The following is a 16600-nucleotide window of genomic DNA, read 5'->3' on the forward strand; positions in this document are numbered from 1 at the left end:
TAATTCTGTGTTTAACTTTTTAAGAAACTGACAAACTGGTCACTGTACCATTTCACATTCCCACCAGCAATACATGATGGTTCCAATTCCTTTATTTGAGTTCTTTAAAAATTTTGGATACACATCCGAAATGTGTTTTGCAAATATTTTCAACCTTTCTGTTGCTTATCTTTTTATATAAGTACAGAAGTTTTGAACTTTGATAAGGTCCAATTTATCTTTTTTTCTTTCATAGAACACACTCTTGGTGTTGCAAATACAAAAATTGACTAATCCAAGGTCTTAAAGATTTTTCTATGTTTTTTCTAACAGCTTTATTGTTTTGGTTCTTACGTTTAAGTCTGTGATCAATTTTAAGTTAATTTCTGTGTGTATGGTATGAAGTAAAGGTCTTAGGTCATCTTTTTGCACGTGAATGGATATGAATCCAGTTGTCCCAGTATCATTTGAGAACAGACTTTTTCCCCAATGAACTGCTTTGGCACCTCTGTTGAAAATGAATGGACTATAAATAAGGATTTTCTTTTGGATTCTTAATTCTAATCAACTGATCCACAGATGTCTACTCTTCTGCCAGTACAACAATGCCTTAATAACTACAGCTTTGTAATTTTGAAATTGGGAAGAAAAAGTCCTCCAGATTTTTCTTTTTCCTCAAAATTGTTTTGTTCTTGTTTGCCCCAACTGGTATCACAGCCTTTGATAGTTGTGATACTATATGATTGTTTTCAACAATACCCTGGGTACAGGTCTTTTCCCATGGAGACTCTGAATCAGGTCAAACAGAAACAACATCTTGCAAATGGAGCTTTTTCTTTTCTAGTGAGTTGTAAGTCAGGTCAAATAATGGAAGTGATCTGGAAATGGGGATTTTTGAGAAGCTCCAAAACCAGTTTTTACCCCAGTGGTGAGAATAAGGCTGCTGGTTTTCAAAGCTTCCATAACTATAATGTTGGTTCATTTTTATAAATTTTCCAGTATTTTTGTTGCTTATATGGAAAAGTATTCCCACATTGCAGTTTATGTTTATTATTGTAATTGCATTAAGTGATCACCTCAAGTGACAGCATTCAGCTTATCCTGTGGAAGTACAAATGTATAGCTGTAATCTGTTCGGCATGTGTTAGAGTAAAAATGGAAGAAAAAAATCCTCCTTCATCCGCTGTGTTCATGTTAATTTATCAGTAAAAGACAGTAAACTTCTCTCTTGCAGTAAATAATTCAAAATTGAAAAACATTTTAGTAAAATAAGTCTTTAATTTCTCAAGTTATTTTATAAGCTGAAAGTAATGATACTATAAAATAGCATACTACAGTATAATGATATACTGGCTAATAAAAAAACAAAAGAGGATGTAATATGTAAAAGATATAGGGGTATAAGTAAAGGTTAAGTTATGTCATTGTGTATTGCAAAAAGATTTTTCAGTAGCTGGAAAGAGAAAAGTAGTGTGGAGACTGAGTAAGAAATGCAGGTGTTTCTGTAGACATGGCAGCCTCTAAAGAAATTGTACTGCAGTACTCAGAACCAGCTTACCATGTGCGATTTACTTTCAGCAAAATATATACTAGCTATCACGTTACTGTTATTATGTCATCATGTTGGGTTTCTTTTCTTTTTTTGGTTTTATATTTTCACTGTATTTAGTTAGAATTTGACTTGACTTTATAGTTGCTTTAAGAACTAGGAACACACAAAGGTGATCTTCAGTTGTACATTTGTGCATATACTTAGCGATATTATGATATAAATAATTTAGGTAAGTAGGTTAAGTCCTCAATAATTTTCTTTCCTTTATAAAAGGGAAGTCTTTCTGAAGTGTCACTATAATTCTAATAGTCTTAATAATTTGAAGATATAGTATATGATCCCATCTCTATTTTTCTTTTCCCCCTTTTTTACTTTGAAAAATTTCAAATCTGCAGAAAAGTTGAAAGAGTAATACAATGAATACCTTTGTACCTTTCAATCTAGACTCACCAACTGTAAGCATTTTACAAAATTTGCTTTATTCTCCCTTCTAAAAACAAACAAGCACACGTACTTTTTTTTCCCCCTTGAACCATCTGAAAATAAGTTTTAAATATCAGGATACTTTACCCATAAAAATGTCAGCACCCACCTTCTAAAAAGAAGAAAACTCTTCAACAATATCGCATGTCATACTCAAGAAATTAATATTGACATGACAATATAACTTAATATGTATTCTGTATTCAAATATCCCAACTGTTTAAAAAATATCCTGAAAACTATTTATTTAATTTTGCTAAAGGGTCACACACTATATTTAGTTTCTATGACTGTCATTTTATATGTAACATTTTCATAATACTGTTATTTTTGAAGCATCTAGGCTAGTTGTCTTACAAAGTGTTCCACAAGTCTAAATTTGTCTGAATGTTTTCTCATTATTATGCTCTTATTACATAGCTTTGACAAGATTAATATAAAACTGATGGCCCTTCCTACTGCATCACATCAGGAGGCATGTAATGTTTGTTCCATTGGTGGTCCTAAATTTGATTGCTTAGTTAAATGCCCCCGTGGCCTTGTCAATGTAAACAGAATCTGTTTCTTTTTCTTTAACTTTTTAATCAAACTATGCTACTTGTAAAACCATGAAGAGGAATACCAAGAAAGAACAATTTCCAGTTCAATGAATAATTTTCCTACAGGGATACTAAAAATAATAAACCAAAACAAAACAAAACATCCAAACAAACAGTTTCACCATTAAAAAGGTAATCACTGCTGATATGCTAAGATAATAGGGTGGAAATAATTTGTCTGGAATAGGTGTAGAAATATCTTATTGAACTTAATGTTTAATGAACAGTTCATTACCTTCTACTAAAGTAAGAATAAACCAACTATAACTGATAAGTCAAAGTTTTTAAATACAGTTTATGACACAGCCACTCAGGACTGTGTCCAAAAAGCAAGAAGACAATATGGCCAATCAGAGATCCAACTAAATTTTTACAGTCCTCGATACTATTTTCAGGTTTCCCAGATGCTTGAGAATTTATAAAAATTCTCAATGTTCCAGCTTCTGGAGATCACCAAGATAGGGTTGGGATGAGAAAGCAAGTTGGAGAAATCCTTAGAAAGCTTTCCTTAGGCAGGGCAAATAACTTTAGTATTTAAAAACACAGTATTTAAAATTTCTATGGAGACACAAAGACCCTGAATAGCCAAAGCGGTCTTGCGGGGGAAAAAAAGAGAGCTGGAGGAATCAGATTCCCTGACTTCAGATTATATGACAATGCTACAGTAACCAAGACAATATGGTTCTGGCACAAAAACAGAAATAAAGATCAATGGAACAGGATAGAAAGCCCAGAGATAAACCCACGAACCTACGGTCAACTAATCTATGACAAACAAGGCAAGGATATACAATGGTGAAAAAACAGTCTCTTCAATACATGGTGCTAGGAAAACTGGACAGTTACATGTAAAATAATGAAATTAGAACACTCCCTAACACCATACACAAAAATAAACTCAAACTGGATAAGAGACCTAAATGTAAGACCAGACACTATAAAACTCTTAGAGGAAAACATAGGAAGAACACTCTTTGACATAAATCACAGCAAGATCTTTTTTGATCCACCTCCTAGAGTAATGGAAATAAAAAGAAAAATAAACAAATGGGACCTAATGAAACTTAAAGGCATTTGCACAGCAAAGGAAACTACAAACAGGATGAAAAGACAACCCTCAGAATGGGAGAAAATATTTGCAAATGAATCAACGGACAAAGGATGAATCCCCAAAATATATAAACAGCTCATGTAGCTCAGTATTAAAAAAACAAACAACCCAATCCAAAAATGGGCAGAAGACCTAAATAGACATTTCTCCATAGAAGACATGCAGATGGCCAAGAAGCACATGAAAAGCTACTCAACATCACTAATTATTAGAGAAATGCAAATCAAAAAACTACAATGAGATATCACCTCATACCAGTCAGAATGGGCATCATCAGAAAATCTACAAACAACAAATGCTGGAGAGGGTGTGGAGAAATGGCAACCCTCTGGCAGAGTTGGTGGGAATGTAAATTGATACAGCCACTATGGAGAATAGTATGGAGGTTCCTTCAAAAACTAAAAATAGAACTACCGTATGACCCAGCAATCCCACTACTGGGCATATACCCTGAGAAAACCATAATTCAAAAAGACACATGCACCCCATATTAATTGCAGCACTATTTACAATAGCCAGGGCATGGAAGCAACCTAAATGCCCATCGACAGATGAATGGATAAAGAAGATGTGGCACATATATACAATGGAATATTACTCAGCCATAAAAAGAAAAGAAACTGAGTTATTTGTTGTGAGGTGGATGGACCTAGAGTGTGTCATACAGAGTGAAGTTAAGTCAGAAAGAGAAAAACAGTACCATATGCTAACACATATATATGGAATCTTAGAAAGAAAAAAAAAAAAGAAGGTTATGAAGAACTTAGGGGCAGGACAGGAATAAAGATGCAGACTACAGAATGGACTTGAGGACACGGGGAGGACACGGGGAGGGGGAAGGGTAAGCCCGGACGAAGTGAGAGAGTGGCATGGACTTATATATACTACCAAATGTAAAACAAATAGCTAGTGGGAAGCAGCCTCATAGCACAGGGAGATCAGCTCAGTGCTCTGTGACCATCTAGAGGGGTGGGATAGGGAGGGTGGGAGGGAGTCGCGAGAGGGAGGGGATATGAGGATATATGTATACGTATAGCTGATTCACTCTGTTATAAAGCAGAAACTAACACACCATTGTAAAGCAATTATACTCCAATAAAGATGTTAAAAAAGAAATAAAAACTCATAACCCCCAAAAAAATGATGGCCATTGGTGAGTATGTTTATAATATTAAACACTCAAAAAGCTACTCTAATTAAATGACTGATAAAATATTAATTAATAATAATAACTAAGTAATTATTGAGCATCATGTTCGAAGAGCTTTACAGACAGCATCTTCCTTTCATAATCATCGTAAGAGACCCAAAAGGCTATCTCTATTTTAAAGATAAGGAACTTGGGGAGAGAAGTTAATCAATTTGCCCAAAGTAACATTTCTAGTCAGAGACAAAACAGGGATTTAAATAAGGGAATAATAGGTCCCAATGGAAAAGAGCAGCATGTGGGGGGGAAAAAAAATCTATCTGCTAATGAAAAGAGAATTCTACCCACTGATACATGTTCATCCATACCCTCCGGGAATTTAATTATGAAATTATGTCAGTATGCAAGTGAAATAAATAGTAAATTGGAATAAGGAAAAGATGTTATGACAAATTAAGATTTAAATTTACCTTTTTAAAAGGTAATATTGTGTTCATGATATGGTGCTAGATTATTATTATTTTTTCTTTTTACTCAAGATTATCAATAAAAAAAGGAATCAAGAATCAAGGAGATTTAACAATGCTAAAGTTAAATTACAGGTGTTTACTTCTTTAGTAAACATTCAAGGTAGGAATTCAGATATAGAAAACAAAGGAATTATGAGTAAAAGTGACCATATAATTTATCTTCCAACCCATAACACTTTTGAGAATAAAAGAAAGCCCTATCAGTAATTATGATGGTAAGACAAATATAATACAAACTAGGACTGCTCCAGGCAAATCCAGACATTTGGTCACCCTAGTTAAGAAAAATACTTTAACAAAAAATTCTTTGGTATGATTTTTTTTTTGAGTACTTAGTATGTTAGCATGTACTCTACAATACAAGACTTTATCTGTCTTATTCACTGCCCCTAGATGGGTGCTTTGTGTACAGTAGGCACTCAATAAATAATTGTTGAAGGAATTATTAGGTTTCCTTTAATTAAAAAAAAAAGGTTTCCTGTGTCTAAACAATACAGCTTCATTGTTTAAACATCATTATGACCTAAGTTTGTAAACAAATAAGCATTATTCATGCATGCAAAGACTCAGAGGAACAACAACAAAAATAATCAACAAACCCATTTCTATGTATTAGACATGGGAGACAGAACACTGAAATTAAGGCACAGCAATTAATGAGTAAAAATGGCATACCACATAGTTCTAATTTAGAGTATAACAATGAAAATAAAGTTTAAACCTACAAAGAAACTTATTCATTTTAAAACGTTCTTTTATCTTAGTCATGAAAACCAACAACAAAAGAAGACAAATCTTTCATTTCTTACCTGCACAGCCGAAAGCCAGATGGTATCTAGAAGAGGGGCTGAATTTAACACAGCACACGTTAGCCTTCGCCTCAATGCTTGCCACCGAGTTGTCTAGGTTGGTAGACCATAGCTTCACTAAGAGTAAGGAACAATAAAAATGAAAATAAACAATACATAGGCCAATGCTTCTGTAACTGAGAAAGTCTGCTTATTGCTACAGCTGTCTTTTCATGTTCATCTAAGCATTTTAGTTTACTAGGATCAAAAATGTTGAACCTGAATGAATGAATAATAGAACAGTATATTTAAACCAACAGAGCTTAGTTTCAAAGTCAGAAAATATTATATAATCAATATCTCATAACTAAGGCATGAAAGACAGGTTAAAAAAAAGCAATCTGAAATACATGTGTATTTGCCTTAGTATTCTTTAAATAGTGTGTGTGTGTGTGTGTGTGTGTGTGTGTATGAGTAGGGCAACTACATTGTTTATCGTCCAACCTATTACACTTTTGAGAACCTCACATACACACACATTTTCACATGTATGATATATATCAGACTGTATATAAGATATATACACAAATATCTTTTAAAGTACCTGGGAGCAGTTCTTATTTCATCTTTCAATTAAGAATTCCATGATTTTAAAATTTTACATGGGAACTTAGTTGTATGACTTAGTACGTCTAAAGTAACAGATGACAGAATTGCTTAGCTGAACTTTAAAATTTTGCTTTAATATTTGATATTTAGTCCATTCCAATGGTATATATTGAGATTTCTAAGGATTAGGGAGTGAAAAGCTGACTGATCAGAGCAGGTCAGATCTGAAAACAGAAGTATAAAAGTGAGATGTTATCTTGTGAGTTACCAGAGCAACCATATCATTTTTAAACAAAAATGTCTTAGTAGACACTAGAATACAAATAGACTTTCAAGATATAGGTTACGATCCTGGTTCCACATTAGGATTAATAACAAACATTAACGATAACAACAACAAAAGCCTTCCTAACCCATCGTTCTATGGGTCCCAATGTCTCGTCACGACGGTGCCCAGATGGGGTCTAGGTATTGGTGGTTTTTTAAAAAGCTCTCTGGGGGCTTCCCTGGTAGCGCAGTGGTTAAGAATCCACCTGCCACTGCAGGGGACACGGGTTCAAGCTCTGGTCCAGGAAGATCCCACATGCTTCAGAGCAACTAAGCCTGTGTGCCACAGCTACTGACCCTGAGCTCTAGAGCCCACGAGCCACAACTACTGAGCCCATGTGCCACAACTACTGAAGCCCGCGCACCTAGAGCCCGTGCTCCACAACAAGAGAAGCCACCGCAATGAGAAGCCTGCGTACTGCAACGAAGACCCAACGCAGCCAAAAATAAATAAATAAATTAATTAATTTAAAAAAAAGCTTTCTGAGTGATTCTAATGTGTAAAGCAGAGTTGAAAACCAAAGTATAGAGCTGGAGGCATAATAAAATTTTAGAATCTTTTTAGGATTATTAATACAGTGATCTTTAAATAGGAGTGAAAAACATAAAAATGCTTCCAACAACTACCACTTCTATGAATGTTATTTCATAAGAATAGAGACTTCCTCTGTGTGAACAGGATCATTTATCTTCTATGAATAGAATTTCACAAGAATAGAAAATTTCTTTATGTGAAACCTCTGAATAAAAATGAATCATTAAAAAAAGTTATTTAAAACCTGATGAGTCTATTAGCCTTCCCAGAGAAACATAAGATACTCATTACTAAAATTAAAAAAATAACAATTTTGGGCCTCCCTGGTGGCGCAGTGGTTGAGAGTCCGCCTGCCAATGCAGGGGATACGGGTTCGTGCCCCGGTCTGGGAGGATCCCACATGCCGCGGAGCGGCTGGGCCCGTGAGCCATGGCCGCTGAGCCTGCGCGTCCGGAGCCTGTGCTCCGCAACGGGAGAGGCCACAACAGTGAGAGGCCCGCATACCGCAAAAAAAAATAAAAATAAAAATAAAAAAATAACAATTTTAAATAGAAATGTTTGATTTGTCTCACGCTTTTTTCCAATAGGAATCGTGCTATTTCAGTCAGCATACAATTGTTCAGGCAATTAAGATACACAATTCTGAGATGAGATGGCTAGCTGTAATTAAAAGTCTGCATGCCAAATAGTACTTATAGATTAGAACATCAAGTGGTAGAACTGTACTCTAACAGCGTGGCAAGCCAAAGTTAATCCACAACAAATATTTATGGAGCACCTACTAATCCCATAACCTCACTACTAATCACTAAGAACCTTTACAAACAAAGGTTATATATCAGTGTTTCATGACTATTAAACATGAGTAGTCATAAAAATGAACCAGAACTAACAGAACAACAGCTAACTTAGAAGTGAGGTCTTCTTTTTTATTTCAAAGTAATTTTCTCAATGGAGTAATCATTTACATTTTAAAAATAAGACATAATGGTAACCACCATGGTTATAATTTTCAACACATAAGATATTAGAATCTAATATAACTGTCTGAACTGTAAGGATACCTAAGGTTTAAAATACTATAAAGATACACTGAATATATAAAGCATAGAAAAGAAAAATGCACAAGGAATATAATACTGTTATTAAGTTATTAGTTATTAAATAGAACAGGTATTGTGGGTTAAATTGTTTTCCCCAAAAAGATATGTTGAAGTCCTAACACTAGGTACCTATGAGTGTCAACTTATTTTGAAATAGGGTCTTTACAGATGTAATCAAGTTAAGATGAGGTCATACTGGAATAGGATGGGCCCTAAATCCAATAACTGATGTCTTTATAAGGCGAGGGAGACTTGGCTACAGAGGCAAAGAGTGAAGAAGGCGATGTGTAGAGAGAGGCAGAAATCGGATGCAGCTACAAGTAAAAGAATGCCAAGGACTGCTACGTAACCACCAGGAGCTAGGAAGGCAGCAAGGACGGCTTCTTCCCTAAGTCTTCAGAGGGAGAATGGCCTTGCCAATACCTTATTCCAGGCTTCTAAGCCTGTAGTACTGTGAGAGAATAAATTTCTATTGTAGGAGCCAGGCAGGTAGTGGTACGGCTGCTATGGCAGTCCTAGGGAACTAATACAACAGATATGATGAAATAACATTAAAATCAACTTAATATCCTAAGATAACATCATAGGTCAAAAGGTAAAATAGTATAATCTTTTGGAGAAAGAAATCAATAAAAGTACCGGAAAAAAATGTCTAAGACTGGGAATTCCCTGGCGGCCCAGTGGTTAGGACTTGGTGCTCTCACTGCCAGGGGCCTGGGTTTGATCCCTGTTAAGAGGAAGTAAGATCTGCAAGCTGCGTGGTGTGGCCAAAAAAAAAAAAAAAAAAGAAAATTTCTAAGACAAATATAAATGAGATGTTCTTCACAATAAGGAACTATGGTTCCTTTCTCCTTAAAAGTCTGATAGTAAGAATTTCTTTTAACTACAAAATTACAGTCTCAACATTTATTGTGAAAATTCCTTTTGGCAAGAAAAAACAAAAGCGAATTTAAAAGAAAATATCCTCAAGGTGAAGAGCTAAGGCAATTAAATCAAACAAAACACACTGCCCTTATTTATATAGTCTCCTGTGACATTCAGCAAAAAATCAAAATAGTGACTCCTAGGAAAATCATGTCAAAATGTAGGAGACTAAAAAAAAAAAAAATTGTTCTGAGTACTAGCAAGCTGCCTTTAGGAAATGAATTTTTTTACTTATAACTAAGTGTTTTATTACAAGTTTGATTAATGTTAATAGGTAAAGAAAAGATTTTTGTTTTTTTGTTTTTGTTTTTTTTGAGTATCACCTGAACCTTACGTCCCATTAAAAAGTCCTGAATTTTAAAAAATCCAACTACCCTAGAGGATTGGTGAGGTTTATCATCTACAGATCTTTTAAAGTCTGGGTTAAACACTCCCTAAGTTCTTTTGTTCAAAATTATTTTTTCCAATAACAGAACATATTACATATCTATAATAATGTCAGTACCAATTTCAATGTGCAGGATTTATGTTTCTGAGCTTTTCAGACTGGGTCCACTGCACATCTATTTGCACAAAGCTTCCTAAGAAAGAATTCATTGTAAAAGATAAAGGAAACAGGCCCAGGAGTTTGACACAGTAAGAAAGCCTGTCTTTAGTGAGAATGTGCAAGTATGGGTATGATTCATATCTGGTACTCCTGAACCCACTTCTGAACTACTGTCTAGATCCTACAGAAAACAGAATGAATTAAAAGGGAGAATGCTGCTTCACCCAAAACTATCATAAACATCTATACTATTTGATAAGTCTAAAAAAGTGTAAAAGATTAAACACAAAGATGTGTACTTTGACAATGCTAATTATCAAACATAAGTTTTTCTTTTAAACTTCATCAAAGAGAAAACAGGCCTTGTCGCATTAGTTAGCTATTGTTGCACAGCAAATTGCCCCAAAACTTAGAAGCTTAAAACAAAATTTACTATGTCACATAGTTTCTGAGAATCAGGAATCTCCAAGCAGCTTGGCTGGGTGCTTTTGGCTCACCGTGTCAAGGCTCAGAGGTCACAGTAAAGCTGAGCTGAAGAATTCGTTTCAAAGTTCACTCAACACAGCTCTTGGCGTGAGGATTCGGTTCCCCACCATTTGGGCTTATGATACAGCTAGCTTCTCCCAAACCAACTGAATGGAAAGAGAATGATGAAGACAGATAAACTAATTTCAGAAGGGACATACCTTCACTTCTACAGTATTCTGGTATCATGCAGACTGGAGCAATGGGGAAGCAGGGGAACTAAACAAGTGTGGGAATAATAGAAGCCAAAGATCACTGGGGTCCATCTGGGATGCTGGCCAACAGAAGCCTTTTAATTTCATTTGGATCCAGGAGATATTATACTTAGTAGAGTTATAACTTATGGGAATGATAACTGTTACTATAATGCTGTTTATTTACTATGTTGCAGTTCATTTTTTAGTCCTCTGATGATAAGAAGTGGAAGCATTTCATTCAGTATGAGTTAAGTAAAATTAATTTTTGAAATTTACCAAGATTTCAAATTCAGCACTTTTACCTTAACATATACAACTATAAAATTTGGAATAAATCAGGCTAAATTTAGGGTGTCCTAAAGCCTAAATTCTTCAAACTCATATGTGGAGGGGAAAAAACCTTTAAAGAATGTGCTTATTCTATTTCAAAAGCAAGATTATTTATTGGAAATGACTCTTAGGTTATGTATTTTAAAAGGAAAATACATTTTCCCAAAAGAACTTATAAAATGGCTCATGAAACTCTTTTCTGATTACCTTGCTAGGTACTGATAGTTCTTTAACATGCAAATATGTGCACATATAATTGGAAGTAAACTGTTTTTATTTATTTATTTTTAACTTTTTATCTTATAACTGGCTTAGAGAAGTTAGATCAACATGGTTGATCTGTCGGGGAAAAAAGTTCAGTCATAATTTATGAGGAATTAAACTATTGTTAAAATATACAGATCAGAAAAACATCATTTGTAAGGACTGAGTATTTAATTATGCAATGAAAAAATAACTTCCATTGTTAATAATGGTTAAAAATAGATTAAACAACACATATAAAAAATATTAAATATTTTTCTGTAAAATACATTAAAAGTAATTTAAAATATTCTTACTATAAAATTATTATAAAGGCTATATTTTATAAGTAAAATCACCAAACAGTCAAGGAGTGATAAATATATTTAAGAAACAGTAAATACAGGCATTCCTGTATTGAGGGTTTTGTTCCAGGCCACCACAATAAAGCAAGTACCATAATAAAGGGAGTCACAAAATGTTTGTTTTCCCAGTACATGTAAAATCCATGTTTACATTATACTGCAGTCTAGTAAATGTGCAGTAGCATTGTACCTAAAAAAAAATTTTTACACACCTTAATTAAAAAATATTTTATTGCTAAAAAATGGCAACCATCATCTGAGTCTTTTTACTGGTAGACTGTTCTGCCTCTAAGTTGATGGCTGCTGACTGATCAGAATGGTGGTTGCTGAAGGCTTGTGGTGGCTGCAGCAACTTCTTAAAGTAAGACAGCAGTGAAGTCTGCCCCATCTATTAACTCTTCCTTTCATGAACAATTTCTCTGTTTTCAATTGACTTTGCCCAGATTCATCAGAGGAATCACTATCTATGGCAGATATAGCCTTACAAAATGTATTTCTTAAATAATAAGATTTGAAAGTTGAAATTACTCCTTGATCTATAGGCTGTAGAATGGATGTATTAGCAGGCATGAAAAAAACATTAATCTCATTGTCTCTCTCCATCAGAGGTCTTGGATGACCAGGAGCATTGTCAATGAGCAGTACTATTTTGAAAGGAATCTTTCTTTCTGAGCAGGAGGTCTCAACAGTGGGCTTAAAATATTCAGCAAACCATGTTGTAATCAGATGTGCTGTCATGCAGGCTTTGTTGTTCCATTTAAGGAGCACAGGCAGAGTGGATTTAGCATAATTCTTAAGGGCCCTACAATTTTCAAAATGGCAAATGAGCACTGGCTTCAGTTTCAAGTTAGCAGCTGCTTTAGCCCCAACAAGAGTCAGCCTGTCCTTTAAAACTTTGAAACCAGGCACTGACTTCTCTTCTCTAGTTATGGAAATCCTAGATGGCATCTTCTTTCAATATAATACTGTTTCATCTACATTGAAAATATGTTGTTTAGTGGAGCCACCTTCATTATCTTAGCTATATCTTCTGGATAATTTGCAACAGCTTCTAATCAGCACTTGCAGCTTCACCATGCACTTTTATGTTGTAAAGACAGTTTCTTTTCTTAAACCACATGAGCCAACCTCTGCTAGCTTCAAACTTTTCTTCTGCAGCTTCCTCACCTCTCTCAGCCTTCATAGAATTGAAGAGAGTTAGGGCCTTCCTCTGGATTAGGCTTTGGGAATTAAGGGAATATTTGATCTTCTATCCAGACCACTAAAACTTCTTTATATCAGCAGCAATAAGGCTATTCCACTTTCTTATCATCCATGTGTTCACTGGAATAACACTTTTAATTTCCTTCAAGAACTTCTCCTTAGCATTCACAACTTGGCTAAGTGTTTGGTGCAAGAGGCCTAGCTTTCAGCCTATCTTGACTCTCAACATGCCTTCTTCACTAACCTTAATCATTTCTAGCTTTTGATTTAAAGTTAGATGTGCCACGTGAAAAGATGCTCAGCATCATAACAAATTATTAGAGAAATGCAAATCAAAACAACAATGAGGTACCACCTTACAGTGGTCAGAATGGCCATCATCAAAAAATCTACAAATAACAAATGCTGGAGAGGGTGTGGAGAAAAGGGAACCCTCCTACACTGTTGGTGGAAATGTAAGTTGGTGCAGACACTATGGAAAACAGTATGGAGGTTCCTCAAAAAACTAAAAATAGAGTTGCCATATGATCCAGCAATCCCACTCCTGGGCATATATCTGGACAAAACTATAATTCAAAAGGATACATACACCCCTATGTTCAAAGCAGCAGTATTCACAATAGTCAAGACATGGATAAAATCTAAATGTCCATCAACAGAGGAATGGATAAAGAAAATGTGGTGTATATATATATACAATGGAATACTACTCAGCCATAAAAAAGAATGAAATAATGCCACTTGCAGCAACATGGATGGACCTAGAGATCATCATACTAAGAGAAGTGAGAAAGAGAAAGACAAATACCATATGACATCACTTATATGTGGAATCTAAAGTATGACACAAATGAATTTACCTACAAAACAGAAACAGACTCATAGACTTAGAGAACAGATTGGTGGTTGCCAAGGGGGAGGGGAATGGGAGAGGGATGGAGTTGGAGGCTGGGGTTAGCATATGTAAGCTATTATATATAGGATGGATAAACAACAAGGTCCTATACTGTATAGTACAGAGAACTATATTCAGTATAGTTAAACCATAATGGAAAAGAATATGAAAAAAATGTATATATATATGTATAACTGAATCACTTTGCTGAACAGCAGAAATTAACACAAATGTAAATCAACTATACTTCAATTTATAAAAAATAAATAAATAATAAAGTGAGATGTGCAACTCTTCTGTTCACTTGAACAATTAGAGGCCAACAGAGGGTCATTAACTGGCCTAATTTCAACATTGTTATGTCTCAGGGAATAGGGAGGCCTGAGGAGAAGAAGGGAGACAGAGGAACGGACAGGGGTGGAGCAATCAGAACACACACTATGTTTATTGATTAAGTTTGCCATCTTATATAGGTGCAGTGTGTGGCACTCCAAAACAATTACAATAGAAACACCAAAGATCACTGATAACAGATCACCATAACACATATAAAAATATTGGAAAAGTTTGAAATTTTGTGAGAATTACCAAAATGTGACAGAGAGACATGAAATGAGCAAAAGCTGTTGGAAAAATGGCGCCAATAGACTTGCTCTATACAGGGTTACAATAAACCCTCAATTTGTAAAAAACATAGTATCAGCAAGGTGCAATAAAACGAGGTATGCCTGTAACACTTTTGAGAAAGGCTTAAATGCATTTGGGAATGTTAGTACCAACCAAGACAGAGTAATGTGTCAGTCTCTCTCAGTGTGAGTTTACTCTGGACAGTTATCAAGAAAACAGAAAGTGACTCTCTGAGGAATGTGAATAATAAGGAAAACCAGTCATTCGGGGGAGGAAATTAGACTTAAGAAGTGACCAACATGGAGGTGAGAATACCGTTTTGTTCCTCCCTCTATTCTCCCATAGAGAGGCAAAGTCAGTGCCTCAATCAGCAAAAACTAAGGAAAATCCCTGTGTATCCGGTCATAAGACTAATAAAAGGGGTTCTTGCAAGCCAGAGGTTTGGGAGTAATTTTCACTGTTTTTCTTTTGTTTCATCCTTTTTCTCTTTCAACTTTTCCCCAAGGGAGGGCTTTAGTCACAGAGCTGCATCAGTATGGGAAGCAAATGCACCAAAAGAAACTCCATCTCCATGGCCATAAAAAGGAGTAACTCATCTGTACAGAAAACCCTACTTTCTTGAGAAACCCTCAGTAAAAAAGACTCTGGGGGATGAAGAGTGTGCAGGAGAAACTTCAAAAAGAAAGCACTGGAAAAGGAGATCCCATATTTCTGTGTATGAACAGCATAAGTCTTGTAGTTACTTCTGAGTTCTATGTGCAAGATGGACACAAAGTAGAATGGCAAAGGCTATGAGCACTGAACTATGTTTGAAAAGACCTACTTATTTCCAGATTAACCTCTGACTGGCATATGCATCAGACAAACCAATGGAGCACAGCAAAGGCTTTGAAAACTGACCTGACAGTAAAACAACCACTCACACAGGCAAGATAGAACTTACAGTCAAAATCTAAACCAACTGGTTGCCCAATTTAAAAAAACAAAACAAAGCACTCTCCAGAAAATCTGAACAATACCCAGAGTTGTACAAAATAATATTCAAAATGCTTAACATATAACCTCAAAATAACTCAACATACAAAAATCCAGGGAAATGTGAAGAATTTTCAAAGGAAGATGCAATCAACAGAGCAATGCTATAAAACAGATGTTAAAGCAACTATTGTAACTACGTTCCATGGGGTAAAAGTAATAAACACATTTAAAATTAATGGAAAGATAGATGTACTCAGAAGAGATATAGAAACTATGAAAAAGAACAAAATAGAAAATTTTAAAACAATTACAGTAATTTACATAAAAGATTCACTGAGGTAAATTCATAGCAAAAGGGAGATGGACACATAAAAGTTAGTGAACGAGAAGACAGAAGACAAATTACTCAATCTGAAGAAAGGAAAAAATATTGACAAGAAAAGGACAGAGTCTCAGGGACCTATAAGACAAAATAAAAAGGTTTAACATTCATGCAGTTGGAATCCCAAAGGAGAAAAGAATGAAATTACTGGTTTGATGAATATCTAACAAAGCAGTTTCAGAAGAAAGAATATCAATAGGGATGAAGAGTGACATTAAATACTGATAAAAGGGTCAGTTCACCAAGAAAATATAACATGTCTAAATGTTCCTGACCCTAACAATAGAGCTTCCCCCCAAAATGAGGCAAAACACCCTCCTCTCCAAGATAACTGAAAAGAGAAATAAAACTAGATTTCAACACTCCTATTTCATAATTAATAAAACAAGGAGACCAAAAAAGGGGGGAAATAGAAAACGAAAAAAATATTCTCAACAAGATTGACCTGACACTTATAGAACACTCCATCAAACAGGAGAGTATAGATTTTTTCAATGCACTTGGAATATTTACCAAGGTAGATTGTATTCTGGGCCACAAAACAAATCATAACAAATTTAAAAGGATTAAAATTATATAAAAATATGTTCTCTAATTATAAAAGAATTAAGCTATAAATCG

General features: G+C 34.9%; 1 protein-coding gene across 3 annotated transcripts in view; it reads right to left on the reverse strand.

Moving 5' to 3' along the window:
- The window catches only part of COP1 (COP1 E3 ubiquitin ligase), a 228051-nt gene that overhangs the window by 52966 nt on the left and 158485 nt on the right, over positions 1-16600 (reverse strand). For all 3 annotated transcript variants that reach the window (XM_081225451.1, XM_081225452.1, XM_081225450.1), the window contains one exon: positions 6211-6327. In XM_081225451.1, the coding sequence (XP_081081577.1) occupies positions 6211-6327 (117 nt within the window). The remainder of the gene's footprint in view (positions 1-6210; positions 6328-16600) is intronic.

The sequence above is a fragment of the Mesoplodon bidens genome (assembly GCF_964165515.1).
Source record: "Mesoplodon bidens genome assembly, chromosome: 2".
Lineage (NCBI taxonomy): Eukaryota > Metazoa > Chordata > Mammalia > Artiodactyla > Ziphiidae > Mesoplodon > Mesoplodon bidens.